This window comes from Musa acuminata, chromosome BXJ1-8 (genome assembly GCF_036884655.1).
Source record: "Musa acuminata AAA Group cultivar baxijiao chromosome BXJ1-8, Cavendish_Baxijiao_AAA, whole genome shotgun sequence".
Lineage (NCBI taxonomy): Eukaryota > Viridiplantae > Streptophyta > Magnoliopsida > Zingiberales > Musaceae > Musa > Musa acuminata.
Window position 1 is genome coordinate 44036938 of NC_088334.1, and position 14356 is coordinate 44051293.

Sequence of the window (14356 nt, forward strand, 5' to 3'; positions counted from 1 at the left end):
TATTTTATATGAATTTCTCATCTTAATGGATTTCCTCCTCTCCTCTTTTAAACTTACTCGCTTGTGAGGAGCGATAGGCAAGGGGGTGAGCAGGTGTGGCGAGCGACGGGTGAATAAAAGAGGGGAGGAGGTGCGGTTCGTGGAGTAGGCGGAGTACGAAGTGGTAGACTTCAAGGTAGGGTTTTATAGCGGTGACCATGATGACGACGAGCCCTTCGACGGGGTGTTGGAGATCTTGGCCCACGCGTTCTCATCGGAGAGTGATAGTCTACACTTGGACATGATGGAGCAATGGGCAATGAACTTCAGGAATGAGTTATAGGTGGCAATGAACCTATTAGTGAATGAGCTGGTGCGGCAAGCGAGCAAAGTGTGGCAGGCGAGTAGAGGAGGGGAGGAGGTGCGGTTCATGCAATCAACGGAGTATGAAGTGATGGACATCAATGTGAGGTTTTATAGCAGCGATAGGGTGTTGGAGATCCTGGCCCATGTGTTCTCGCTAAAGAGCCGTAGTCTACACCTGGACACACGGAGTGGTAAGCGATGGGTTTCAAGAATGAGTTACAGGTGGCGATGAACCTATTAGTGGATGAGTGAGTGTGACAGACGAGGGAGTCAGTATAGCGAGCACAATCGATTGAGTTGAAAAAAAGGAGGAGACGAGGTATTCGATTAAAATGAGAAGTTTATATAAAATTAATAATTTTAAAAAATAAAATTATATTTTTATTCTTTTTTTCGTGTCTTCTTTTGTGCATGTGATAAGATATGTTATTTTTTTTATCGTCAACGATGTAAGAAGAATAAATATTAAATATTTTACTTTCCTAATATATCAATCATAACTAATCGCATAAGGTAATATGTAATTATCCTTTATTTGGAGAAATAAAGGGTTTGTATCCTTATAGTTCTCATAAAGATTACAAAGTATTGATTCATGATCTACTCCTGTCATTCTCAACGCGCATTCAAGCTTGATGGTGGATTGAACCGCTTTGTCTTGTTTGTGTGTGCGATCTTGAATCGCGATTGGTAAAACCGAGCCGGGCCGAACCAGACCGGGCGCACCGCTTGATATCAACCGTCAGCTCGCCGATCGGACCTTTTGTGCCGGCGGTAATCAGTTCTCCCTGCGCCACTATGAACTTCGACGGCAACAGCTCCCACCGGGCCCCCTCCTTCGATACGGACCAATTCGATTTCGGCCTCGGTGGCTCCACCCGCAGCTCCGCGTCCCGCCCCCTCAAGGACCAGAAATCCAGCCCCTATGCAACCCCAGCCGCCGCCTCCAGGCCCACCGCCCCCGCCTGGTCGCACCAGCCGTCCCGGCCCTCGTGGACCCCCGCCGCCCCCTCCGTAATAACTGGCGCTGCTAGATCTGGCAACCTCGCAAACGCTCCCGTTTCCATGGTCGGTGATATCTTCGGCAAGACATGGGCATCCGCCGCTCCTCCTCGTTCCGCCTCCTCTGGTATCGGGATTCCGAAATCGGACCCAAATCTCTTCGGCGATCTCGTCGGATCCGCCCTTGGCCAGGGCCGCAGCGGATCTAGCGACGTCCCCTTGAAGTCCGCTGCGCCAAGGAACGCCTTCTCCATGGGTAATTTATCTGATTCACTCCCTCGATCGACCACCACGACCGCGGCTTCCACGGCGAATAGTATCCCTATGAGACCTAGCAGCTGGGGATCTGCGGATCTTCTTGGAAATTCCTCAGCTTTTGCTCAGCCTGATCCTAAGATCAGGACAGCTATGGGAGGTGGTGGGCAGCCGATGGGATCGGCAACTGGGGTGCGGCCGGTGACTGCTAAAAGTGATCCTTTTGATTCGTTGATTGGCTTTGGATCAAAGCCCTCTACGAAGGCACCAATGTCATCGGTAAACTCATCCAATGTGAGCAGTGGCAACGCTGTTGCTGATGATTTCCCTTTTGGCGCGTTCCAGAATATCAATTCGACGAAAAACGCACATATTATGACGCAAGGTCAGAGCTTTTCAGCTCCACCACCACCACCACAGCCAACTGCCTCCCCTAAAAATGGCACAGATCCGTTGGATATGTTCTTCTCTTCACCTGCCCCTGCTGCTGGAGTTGCTCCAGAGTCATCAGCGAGTCAGCAATTCTCTGAAATAAATGACTGGGACTTGGGTTCTGAGTTTGGAGGGCATGAAACCTGTGGGCCGACAACTGAGCTTGAAGGGCTGCCACCGCCACCGGCAGGCATCACTGCACCTGCAGCAATGACTAAGGGATTAGACAATTATAAGCAGGGGCAGTTTGCAGATGCTATCAAGTGGCTTTCGTGGGCAGTGGTGCTATCGGAGAAGTCTGGGGATAATGATTCGCTGAGTGAGGTCTTGTCTTGTAGAGCCTCATGCTATAAAGAAGTTGGTGAGTATAAGAAGGCTGTGACTGACTGTTCAAACGTATTTACAAGTCTTCAAGCTCTATTTTTCAGGTTTTATCTTTGTGAACTAAAACATCTTAAGTTGGTCTGTAGGTGTTAGATAAAGACACCACAAATGTCCCATTGCTAGTGCAACGTGCTCTTCTGTATGAGAGTATGGAGAAGTACAAACTTGGCGCTGAAGATCTGAGGATGGTTCTGAAAATCGATCCCGGTAACAGGCTTGCTAGAAGTACAATCCACCGTTTAAATAAATTTGCTGATTAGAGATCAATTTGGAGCTTTTGCCCTCCTTCCTGTATTATTACTGAAGTTATGAATGTATATGAAGCTGTAAGGTTTTTATTTACTTTTCAATTGACAACATTAGATTGAAATAATTACATCTTTGTTTCTTGAGAAAAGGTTTATTCTCAATAAACATCTTGGAACTTTTAACACATTTTGCGTGTATGTTCAATATTGCTGTACTAAACTTCTCTATTTTGATGATTCTGTTGTTATGCTGCACATCATCTTCTCTTCATTGTTATTGCATGCTTAACAATTTCTTATGTAAAAGCTGACTAGTTTACCTACAAAAACAACAACCAAGATCCACAATCAGTAGTAATATCCCAATTATTTGGGATTGGCTACACTGTTCTTTTCCTTGAGGCAATAATATTACTTTAGCATATTGGTTACATGAAAAAACAATTATCCTGTTGCACCTTGAATTTTGTTCAACATGATCTAATTAGTACTTTCTGCCTGCTTTCAGTCTCTTGCATTGATCAGAATAACATAGTTTTTCTTGTATCAGAATATGCTTGCAGAGCTTCTTGGGGTTATGATGTTCGTCTATGATATATGCCTAGTCATATGGCTTGTTCATTTAGTTAATTAGGATTTGGTTAAAGTTTTAATAGTTGGAAGATCCATAATCAGCAATCACATAACCCAGATATTTAGAGTGGGATGATCGTCGAGATTGTTTATGGCTTGTTCATTTAGTCAATTAGGATTATCGTTAAAGTTTTAATAGTCAGAAGATCCATAGTCAAAGATCACATAACACAGATATTTAGAGTGAGATGATCAGTGAGATTGTTGTCAATTGAGATTTTGAATTAGCGAATCCTACACCAGATCAGACTGGCTTGTCTTAATTGATTCTGCTTGAATCATTTATTTTTCATTATGTTTTTTAAGGGTCACAAGCTGTCTTCTTTAGCAAGCAAATTGGTCAGTCTTTTTCATTTTATTTTCCTTTTTCCTAATGAAAAGCAAAAGCAAAAAAACTTTACATTTTTTTGCCATGAATGCTTATTTCTTAACTTCAATTTTCTGATCTATCGAATGTCAAATCTTTAGTTCAGGCTGTCTTGTTTGAACCTTGGTTATGATACATAAGGATTCTTAATTAATATCATACATCCAAATCTCAGTTAAATGATCCAACAAAGATAGGGATCAGTCAAACTTCTGAAATGCCTAATGTAACCCAAATTTATTAATGTAATCAACTCATTTCTTACTCTCTCTACCTGACCTAACCGGTCCCTCTGGAACTTGATCTAATTTTACCAAAACCCTCCTATAGCCAGTCTCTCCCTTTCAAATTCCTCTCACTTATGGAAATCCACTGAGAATTAAACCCTCTTTGTCCTTTTCACTTCTTCGAGCCTCTCTTGTAAGGAGGAGGGTAGAGGCACTTCCCACTTATGAGTCTAGTTTGAGGGAAATATATGAAAGACCTACCATTGAGGCATTGAGAGATAAGTGTCATACTTCCTATTGCATATTTGAAAAAAGGAAAATGGGTAAATTTGCACAAGTAAAAATTAATGGTACGCTACCGGTGGATGACTGGAGGGATATATTTAATAAATTTCACTTGTGTAGGGATACCTATAATATTTTAAAGTTTGGAGTGATAAATTTATTTTATTTACCTTGTGAGCTAATTAGCAGCAACAGCAACATCATCATCATCTTCAGAGACACCTTCTCCTGTCAGTATAGGACCAATTATAGAGCAGAACTCAGGGTTGCAAGATCTTCAATGGACGATATGAAGCTGTGATGGCTGGGAACCTGAGATCAATTCTATCTAGTGTTGACTTTTCAACCCAGTCAGTAAGTGTGCTCCTTGTATCATTCATGTAATGGATGAGGTTGACAACCCTACCTGAGTTGCATACCCTTTTGTACTAAACAAGCTTGTCATTGCATTTTATGAGACAAGTTGATCCATTGGAGGATCATGAAAAATCATGTGCAGGAGTTCCACTAGTTAGATTTTGAGATAAATGTGATTTTTTTGTCCCAGATATCTGAGTTCTAAGTTCCATTGACCCTAGTTTTATATTCCTGCAATTTATTGTTAGTTCTACTAATAAATGTGAATTTTTTGTTTGGTATATCTGAGTTCTAAGTTTCATTGACCCTAGTTTTATGTTCCTGCAATTTATTGTTTCCATTCTCTTTCTTTATCCATTCCAATTCAGAAGGATTACATTTGTGAATTTTATAGTAAATATATGTTTCTGAGTTATGTGGCAATAAAATTCCAATGTTGCATCACAAAGATATCTTAATGCAAGACATGTATACTTTTTTATAGATCATGTTGGTTAACTATTTTGTTAATTACTTTTTATTTGTGGAAACTATGTAGCAATATCCGTAGAGTGTGTTGTTGATGCTGCTGATTCATTTTCTGTATATAAATCATATGGAAGGCATCTAAATATGTACAGGCCAAACAAATGATTTGCGAGTAGACTTCCGCAGGCAATATGCCTCCCAGCATATCCATCTTGAATGCTGTTCAGTTGATTTAGATTAGTAGGTAATAGTACTACATGTCATGAATACTACAGATGGAGACTATTTGATGTCCATTGTGTGTCAATTAGTGTGATCAGGTGAAAGAATCGCCAAGTTATCACGTTTCAAACTGTGTTCTCGACATGTTTGATGCATGCTGTTTGCTTGGGGTGTTCTAATGCTGGATGATCTTCGGATATCTGCGTTACCAGTAACGTGGTTGCTAGCTATTAAATATTCGAGTTGTCTAACTTACAGGATTTGAAGTCAATCAAGATCTACTTCCAAACCTATCTTAAGTTGAGATGTTAGGAGTCTAGGGATTAAGGTCAGGACAAGGGGATTCTTGACTAGTACATTAGCGAGGGTTCTAAAAATTTGATCGATTGAAATCATGATAATGATAAGAATGATTATGTGTATCATTCGATCATCAATGGGTTAGGGTTGTGATTATGGAATAACAGCTTTGTTGAGATAGCTTCTTTATCAAATGCATAGTTCCACTTTGTGGGGTTGACTTGATATCTCCATTGATGTTATATTGTTGATATTATGGAATCAACTCTTGCCTAACATATCATCATCTTTATCGGTGTCATATCATTGATCTCGTGAAATCAAGTATTGATTGATATATCAATCGAATAGGTGTGACGTTGCTTATGCATCATGCTCTTCATATCAATTGATATATCAAGTTTCTGCTCCCCGGTCACTATCATGTCTAATTATTCTTTTATATCACTCGTTCACAAGGAAATCGGCACGTAATTAATATCGTATTGCGTCGCGACAATTCATGAAAGCTCTGTTTCGTTCTCAAGGAATTCGACAAGCAGTAAAAATAGCACAATCTGTCACTATGATTCAGTGAAAGCTCTGCTTTTCTTGTCGGCCGAACAACGAAAGCCCTGCGAAACAACAAGTTGGCAAGTGTTCTTCCATCGTCGACGTGGATTTGACTTACAAGCCAATGAAGTCGTCATCATCTGCTCCAAATAATCTCACAACTGCATCAATCACTATTCCTTAGCATTGGTGCGGTCAGACTTTTGATTCTTGTCCTGCGAAACCATGTCGTGTATCGATACCATCATGACCTTGTGACAATGCACGAAATGACATGCAGTCGTGGTACAGCCAACGATGCGCCGGCAGCATCACCGTCCGTCTCCCGTGACACCCGATGTCAACACTCATCGCAAAGCCACACGCATCGCGCAGTTCCAACGCTCGACTTCCGATGCTACCACGCATCTCAAAGCCACATGCATCGTCCAACTCCAACCTACGCCAAACGGGCACCACAACCTTGACCCTCCGACCCCGTACCTCAAGGCAGCAGGGCCCCACCTTTGGACCACACGACACCACACCACGAGGCGCCGCGCCCCACCCACCCAATTGCAACACTACCACGTCCTTTTACTCTTTTGCCCCTGGGATACACTGAACCAGACGCGGTCTCCCCCGTCTCGCGGCGGACCCGACCTCATCCCCCCACATCTATTCTTTTACGGCGAGAGGGGAGACGCATTTGGACTTGGACGCACTCCCGATGGCACCTCCCGTGAACAAGTCCTTCTCATCGGGGCATTTCCAGAATTTTATTTAGCCGCCATCCTCTGTCGCCGTCCTTCTACGTGGACTTTGTATCTCGGGCCGTCGACCATCCTACGGCAGATGCCTCACCGACGGTCTCTATCACGTGTCACTTCTCTTAAAGGGTAATAGTAGTTTTAGTGGGAAGATTAAAAGAAAGCTTTAAATATTTCCCTTTGATTATTAAATGTAATATTTGATTAAGGTTAAAATTAGAGAATAAGAGACAGGGCTGAGAGTTGAGGGCTATAAATGCGGATGGGAGAGGTGGGATCGGGGGAAACGGTGGAAGTGTTGCAACGGCCTTGCTTTGAGGTTCCCATTTCTCTGATCTGAGGCTTTTGGTCCGTCCCACAGATCCAGTTGCGCCGGTTGAGGGGGGCGAAGATGTGTGGCGGAAGGATCATCTCCGACTTCGTGGCTTTCGTGGATGGTCGTGATATCACGCCGGACGACGAACTCCAACCCCGTCACGGTAACGCCCTACTTCTCGTTCGGTTGCTACTGCCTCAGCTTCTCATGGTGCAGTGCTGATCTTTTGTCGCAGGGGAAGAGGGCGAGGAGACGAAGACTAGGGCCGCGGGGCAAGGGGAGAGGCAGCGGAAGACGTTGTACAGGGGGATACGCAGGCGGCCGTGGGGGAAGTGGGCGGCGGAGATAAGGGACCCGAGGAAGGGGGCGAGGGTGTGGCTGGGGACGTACGGGACGGCGGAGGAGGCGGCGCGGGCGTACGACGCGGCGGCGCTGGAGATCCGGGGGAGCAAGGCGAAGCTCAACTTCCCGGACGCCGCGGGCGGGGACACGGCGGCGGTGCCACCGAAGAAGCGGAGGGCCGGGGCCGCGGAGGCAGGGGCGGGGGAGGAGAGCTCGGCGTCGTACTGTGCGGCGCCGGAGGCGTCGTTGGAGGAGGGACTGCGGGAGCGGATCTCGAGCTTGGAGACGTTCCTGGGGCTGGAGCACGAGGAGTCGGCTGCGGGCGAGGTGGCTGCGTGGGGTGATGTGCGTTTCGTTTGAACGATCGTGATGGACGGCTGAGATGTCGATGGTGGCAATTCTGTAGTTTCTTTTTTTTTCTCCTTCTTGTCCTACAAAAGCAAAAAAGGAAAAAAAAATCCGTATTTTATGGTTAAGATTAACGAACGGTAAATATGATTAGTGGATGGATGGTCGGATGTGGTGGTCTTATAATTCCCTTAAGATCAGCTAAAAATAATTCCCCACGAATATCTAAGCACGAGTTTTCCTTTTATAATCGTAGTTCCCTGTTGTGCAATCTTGCCAACAGAGAGATTAATTATATCTTTGTTCATGAAGAAAGGAAGAAGATAAAACAAAATAAATTTATAGATTATTTTTTTAATCTTATAATGTTTACAATCCAATAACTCGAGCGTATGATTACATTGGGATCGATGTCGATTCTTGTATTTGTCGGGTGTTTTGCTTGATATAAAGTGGAGTCATATTGCATGGCGATTGAATGTTTCCACAAACAACGAAGTTATTCAACGTGTCATGTGATATATTAACATCTTAACATTAAGTCTATCATAATAATACTCAATCGGATGTTTTATCAGCTCAATATGTCGGACGGGTAAACGTAAATTTTATTATTCAAGTAACATTTCATGTTCGAATAATATCGGATACTTTTAAGATCTGAGAAGCATCTTAAGAACTCCTCGCTTAGGAACCCACAAGTAGAAGATAACTGTGTAGATTGACTGTTGAACCAACATTGGATAAGTTTCTTCTACAATGAGGTTTTTTTTTATATTCAATTCTTGCTTACAAATTAGTGTACCTACAAATGTCGATAATCTCTATTACATGTTTTTTATAATATTTTTTATTACAATTCGATTTGATGACATAATTAATATGTAAATATCGTTTATCTTATATGATTCGTTGATGGTATAACTGGCTTATGTCTTGTAATATCCTTAGTATAGCGATTCAATCTGATAGGATAGCTGATCGATCGATCTGTGACTAGCTCGTGAGTGAAAGAGCAAATCGAATATGGATAGAGTTTATCTACTCCACTAGGCAGCTTAATCATGAATCCAAAGTTGCCACTAGGCAGTTTACGATCATGCCACGTGGCATGAATGGTATATAATATAATGGGTAATTACAGATTACTCAATTAGTTACGTATTTCAATCTCTATATTTTAAAAATTTATATTGATATATTATATTTATAAAAATAAAATATTTAATCTCGTTTCTTCTCATATTATCAATTAAATATACAACGCATACTATCACGTACAAAAATAACATTAAAAAAAATAAAATGATAATTTTGATTATGAGCCATCAATCTTATATAAAATCGGATTAGTTATGTATGATAGCGAAGCAAAAGAAATAAGACGGTTCAGGAGATGATGATTGTCACTAACATCATGATTGAATAGGTCGTTCAAGAGGATAATTAAGTAGAAGAAATGAGGATTACCATTCAAAAATAATAATAAAATTGAAAAGGAGAACAAAAAGGGAGAATAGCAAGTATTTCACGTAGAGTCACCCATCTATGAAATTAATATTTTTGAATGATGAGGATCGAAATTATATATTTTGTTTATTTTTTAATATTATTTTTACGTATGTATAGTATATTTTATCAGTAGATTTACAGTATGATAAAAAAAACAAAAATTAAATATTTTACTTTTGAATGTAAGTTTCTAAAACGGAAGCGGGTGGTGACCATCGGCGGAAGCAATCAGGATCCCAACAATTTAACTGTAAATAGCCCAATATTATGGCGTGCAGTTGCCTTCGGCGAAAGCACTCCGGATCCACTCACCCACGATGTTGCGTGTCGCTCGCGCCCTCCGCTCTCGCCTTCCCCGCAGCGGCGCTTGCCGCGCCGTCTCCACCGCGGCCCCCACGCCGACGGACGACGGCGCAGGCGAAGGGATCTCGCACCGGATGGTGTCCGTGAACGGTATCAATATGCACGTGGCCGAGAAGGGGGAGGGCCCCACGGTGCTCCTCCTCCACGGCTTCCCGGAGCTCTGGTACACCTGGCGCCACCAGATGCATGGCCTCGCCGCCCGCGGGTTCCGCGCCGTCGCGCCCGACCTCCGTGGCTTCGGTGACACCGACGCGCCTCCCGCCGCCGCCGCTTACTCTATACTCCACATCGTCGGTGACCTGATTTCCCTCCTCGACTCGCTTGGCCAAGACAAGGTGATCGAAGCATTGGATTCTCTTTGTGTCGAATTGCGTGTGCTCGTTGGTCCAAGTTTGTGTTCTTGTTCGATGGCGACAGGTGTTTGTGGTGGGGCACGACTGGGGGTCGATGGTGGCGTGGAATCTGAGTATTTTCCGGCCGGACAAGGTGAAGGCAATGGTGAATTTAAGCCAGGCCTTCACCCCCCGAAACCCAACGAGGAAGTCGCTGGAGTATCTGAGGACAGTCTTTGGAGATGATTACTACATGTGCCGGTTCCAGGTGTTTACTTATTTCTCCATTTTCCAACCTAGCACTCAATTGAGGTATTATGAAGCCTCTTTTTCTCATCTAATTTCTTTGGATCTATAATCGGTTACTTGCTTGCAAACAAGGTTGATTCCTTGGCCTCATTCATGGGAAGTTGTACATGATGATTTTTTTGTTCACCAATGGGTACACAAATCAATGGCTCTTGCTTACATCTTTAGTTGTACACCATGACTTTTTTCTCACCAATGGGTAACGGATCTATCATTCTTTCTCATTGATAAATCTTGATATTAATCACATAGAATTACAATTCATGCTGTGGGTGTGTGTGTGAGAGACAGAAATGTTCTATCTATGCACTTCTTAAAAAGAATTCATTGTCTGTGGATCCGTGATTATATAAGCATAGGATACCAACAAGTTTTTGTTTCCTACACAATAATGTGCTTATTATTGGCTGCATGTTACAATCATGTTGACAAAAAGCCTTATCACTGAGTCAGCTGCATGTTATGAATCACCTGCATATTTTATTGATTTTCCATATATGAAGGACTTAAGCCTAAAGGTCTTGCATTTTTCTTTTTTCGTTTCCAAAAATGAATTACTTATGCCTCTTAAATCTTGTTCTCCCTGTTGCTGGAGGTTATTCACAGAAAGCTAACTGATCATTATCAACAAATCGATGTATATACGGTTTGCAGCAGTCATCTTTATGAATGTACTTACTATTCACAACAACAAATTTGGAAATGGGGTTAGTGCATACTATTCCAACAATTTAATTATTCTCTTTGGGTTTGGGAATGAGGTTAGCCTCTTTATCTTTCGTATGTTTGTTGAGGACATCTTGCTATTCATCCATGCTTCAGGTCAGTAATATAGAAATCTTGCGAAAATCTTTGGCAATAAAGGTGACCTCTATTATATTATGCTATAATTCTAATATGTGATCCTAGTGGTGGTGCTGGTGGCGTCTATAGTGAATGCAATTGTTATGGTGGTAGGAAGGGTGCTGGTGGTGGGATGATATTGGTTGCAGCCACAGAATTTATGATGGCAACAACTTTGGTTATGTTGAAGACAGTGTTAGCAGCAAAAATGATGGACATAAAGTGGTGTGGTGGTTGTGGCAACAACAAACAGTAATAGTGTAGCACCATGGTAGTGGTGAAAATACAAATAGTGAAAATTGAATGGCGACGGGATGGTACTGAGTACTGACTGTGGTGATGGTGGTAGTGAAGGTAACATCCATGATAGTGACGATGGTGGTGATGACAATAATGTAAAAGCGGTCCTATTGTTGGTGGGAAGATGGTGACAGAAGTATCAACAACAATTGTAATTATAATGATGAAAAGTCTAGTATAGAAAGAATTGGAGGCTTGGAGCATATGTAATTCTTTTAGTCTATGTAAAATTTTAAAAATCAGGGAACTAGTTTTCCAGGAGAACTATTTACAGGAGTACTCTATTTTTCTAGTTTCTGAGAAATGTTTTTGTAAAAACTAATAGTTTTCTTATAAAGTAAACCTGCTTTCGCCCTTTCAATTGTTATTGAAGTATCTAGAGGAAGAACTGAGTGCAAAAACATGTAGATATATGTGAAGACTTATGTTGATTTTTCACTGTGATTAGAAACAACAGATGTTTCCCTCACCAAAATTCTATTGTTCAGAGTGGTATTTACAAGTACTTGTAAATTAGAGAGCATCAAATGATAACTGTTTCTTCTCCAGTAACCATATTCCATGATATGTATATATTTTTGCACTTCAATATCTTTTCCTTGGATCGACATGATGGTATTTGGTAGTTCCTGGATCGTACCTTAGATTTTAGACACTTTGCTCCATTCTCAAGTAACTTCTTTTAGTTATTTTTTTCCTCGCCAAACCAAATTAGATAATCAGTGTACAAATTAAAGTGTGCACATTTTTGCTATTCTGTAGAACTTACATTTATGTCATTGGACCTGCATTAAATTCAGAAGCAAATCAAAATGTTGTTAATCTCATTGTATGAATTTATACAATTTGTAGGAACCTGGAAAAATAGAAGCAGAATTTGCTCGCCTTGGTACTGCATGGGTACTCAAGAAGTTTTTGACATATCGCAACCCAGGTCCCCTTTATATTACAGAGGATCAAGGGTGGGGTAGCTCTGATTCCAAGATTCCTTTGCCTTCTTGGCTATCTGAAGTTGACATCAACTATTATACAAGCAAATATGAGAAGGCTGGTTTTACAGGAGGTTTGAACTACTATCGGTCTTTAGACTTGTAAGTTGGCCATGATTTCTGCTCTATGCTATATTGAAATACTTAGAGCATCGTAAATTCCTAGTTCCCTATTTATTTGTTAGTGCTATATTTTTGTAACATGTATTAGAAAACTAAATTGTTTCTTCGTTAATCACTTGTCATATGCATTTGAAATACTTCACATTGCATCAGGTAGAACAGTTGTAGGTCTTTGATTCTGTATAGCAGAATTGGAAGATGTGAGCAGTTTCAACCTGGTTGATGAATAGACTTAAGTATGTTGCAATAAAAATAATAAAGCAATTGATGTCGAGAAAGAGATAATCAATAGCCCATAGAAAGAAGCTGCATTGCGAATTTACACTTGTACTCCTTATTGGTTAAAGAAATTTAAATCTGAGCAAGCCCTAAATTCTGTGTTAACTGTTAGCTTTCATCTCATCAACCTCTGGTAGACATGTCAAAAAAGTTATATTACTCGGTTGCTTGGTGAGGGAATCTGGTAGGAGATGCAAAATCTGAATTTGGATGTTCATTTTTGATAGGTCTAGTTGTTAGATAAAAAGGACCAACTTTAACTCTTTTTTCCACCGTGAACACAGTATTCCCAGTAGCAAGTTTCAGAACAGCTGCTGCACACTTAATACATCCTCTTACCAAAAGTTTTAACTGAGTGTCTAGATAAAATAAACTTCCTAGACTCCAAATTCTTATTGTTGAATTGATGATCAAGATGCCTTGTATTTTCATTGTACCCACAATTTGAATGCAAGGTTAACTTCAGAATATAGATAATAAATTTCTTTTACCTTCCCTACTAGAACTATTTTTGGTGATTTTATTGTCCTCATACATTGATATGCAGTTCTTCGTTTTCATTTGTGCCTTTATAATAGTATTGAAGTAACATCTTTTGCTATCTACTGATTGAAATTCTGATTAGGAATTGGGAACTTACTGCACCGTGGACTGGGGCACGCATAAAAGTGCCTGCAAAGTTCATTGTGGGAGACCTGGACCTAACCTATCACTCACCTGGAGCCCAGGACTTCATCCATAAGGGTGGGTTGAAGAATTATGTGCCATTACTCGATGAAGTTGTTGTGATGAAAGAAGTAGGCCATTTCATCAACGAGGAAAAACCCACTGAAATCACCGAGAACATTTGCGATTTTATCACAAAGTTCTGACACAGAGTGTGAAATTATGTAATTGTTCCAGTTGCAATCATCTACAATAATTTCCTGTGCCTAGAGAATACAAATGGTCACTCAAAGCTTTGAAAATATGTAGTCCAAGTTTTGGAGATGCCAATTACAAGGTCTTAGAAGTATGAAGTCAAAATCTTGAGAATACGAGACTAAATCATGCTTTTACATGTGTTAAAAATACAAATTATATTTCCAAATAATTTTAACATAGAAATATATGATCGGATGTATGCTGCATGCTTTAGTAGTTCTTTTCATTAAGTTGAGGGTTGCCTTGATTCTTGAATTTCTCTTGTATCAGCTTTTATTGTTCTTTAGTGTTTCATTATGTTGTGCAGCTTTTGAAATTTTTTGTTGCATGACCTTTAAACATGTTGTCATATTTTGAAGATTAAGTGAAATATAAATCAGTTATGGGGTTATAAGTCTATTTAACCATTTTTATTTAGAAAGAACAAAGAATATGAAAATATTCCTTATTTTTTATTTTTTTAAAAAAGAATATAACCGTAAAATCAAGATTTTGAACCACGTGTCTATTTATCTATAGTTTTTGCATTATTTAAGTGGCCACAAAAAAA

The 14356-nt window shown here is 40.8% G+C and overlaps 3 protein-coding genes across 4 annotated transcripts; all 3 read left to right on the forward strand.

Moving 5' to 3' along the window:
* Positions 1–1098: 1098 nt before the first annotated feature.
* On the forward strand, positions 1099–2851 carry LOC135588053 (uncharacterized). Of its 2 annotated transcripts, none has more exons than XM_065079987.1 (2): positions 1099–2430; positions 2505–2851. In XM_065079987.1, the coding sequence occupies exons 1-2, from the start codon at positions 1144–1146 to the stop codon at positions 2676–2678; spliced, it is 1461 nt and encodes a 486-aa protein (XP_064936059.1). In that variant the 5' UTR covers positions 1099–1143; the 3' UTR covers positions 2679–2851. The 2 variants fall into 2 exon arrangements, with proteins under 2 accessions (XP_064936059.1, XP_064936058.1); XM_065079986.1 differs by having other exon boundaries at positions 1099–2395; positions 2505–2648.
* A 4251-nt stretch (positions 2852–7102) lies between these two features.
* On the forward strand, positions 7103–7990 carry LOC135588055 (ethylene-responsive transcription factor ERF071-like). Its single transcript, XM_065079988.1, has 2 exons — positions 7103–7305; positions 7378–7990. Exons 1-2 carry the CDS (start codon positions 7218–7220, stop codon positions 7842–7844), a joined length of 555 nt encoding a protein of 184 aa, XP_064936060.1. The 5' UTR covers positions 7103–7217; the 3' UTR covers positions 7845–7990.
* A 1576-nt stretch (positions 7991–9566) lies between these two features.
* LOC103995298 (uncharacterized) lies at positions 9567–13993 on the forward strand. The gene is made up of 4 exons (XM_009415858.3): positions 9567–10042; positions 10125–10307; positions 12344–12582; positions 13508–13993. The coding sequence occupies exons 1-4, from the start codon at positions 9662–9664 to the stop codon at positions 13752–13754; spliced, it is 1050 nt and encodes a 349-aa protein (XP_009414133.2). The 5' UTR covers positions 9567–9661; the 3' UTR covers positions 13755–13993.
* The last annotated feature ends 363 nt before the right edge of the window (positions 13994–14356 follow it).

What these genes read in the sequence shown, in the direction of transcription:
- LOC135588053 (XM_065079987.1), top strand. Translation starts at nt 1,144, where the DNA reads ATGAACTTCGACGGCAACAGCTCCCACCGGGCCCCCTCCTTCGATACG. An exon ending in CTGTGACTGACTGTTCAAAC is followed by an intron (nt 2,431 to 2,504) that starts GTATTTACAAGT and finishes GTTGGTCTGTAG; the next exon opens with GTGTTAGATAAAGACACCAC.
- LOC135588055 (XM_065079988.1), top strand. Translation starts at nt 7,218, where the DNA reads ATGTGTGGCGGAAGGATCATCTCCGACTTCGTGGCTTTCGTGGATGGT. An exon ending in CGAACTCCAACCCCGTCACG is followed by an intron (nt 7,306 to 7,377) that starts GTAACGCCCTAC and finishes CTTTTGTCGCAG; the next exon opens with GGGAAGAGGGCGAGGAGACG.
- LOC103995298 (XM_009415858.3), top strand. Translation starts at nt 9,662, where the DNA reads ATGTTGCGTGTCGCTCGCGCCCTCCGCTCTCGCCTTCCCCGCAGCGGC. An exon ending in ACTCGCTTGGCCAAGACAAG is followed by an intron (nt 10,043 to 10,124) that starts GTGATCGAAGCA and finishes CGATGGCGACAG; the next exon opens with GTGTTTGTGGTGGGGCACGA. An exon ending in ACTACATGTGCCGGTTCCAG is followed by an intron (nt 10,308 to 12,343) that starts GTGTTTACTTAT and finishes TACAATTTGTAG; the next exon opens with GAACCTGGAAAAATAGAAGC.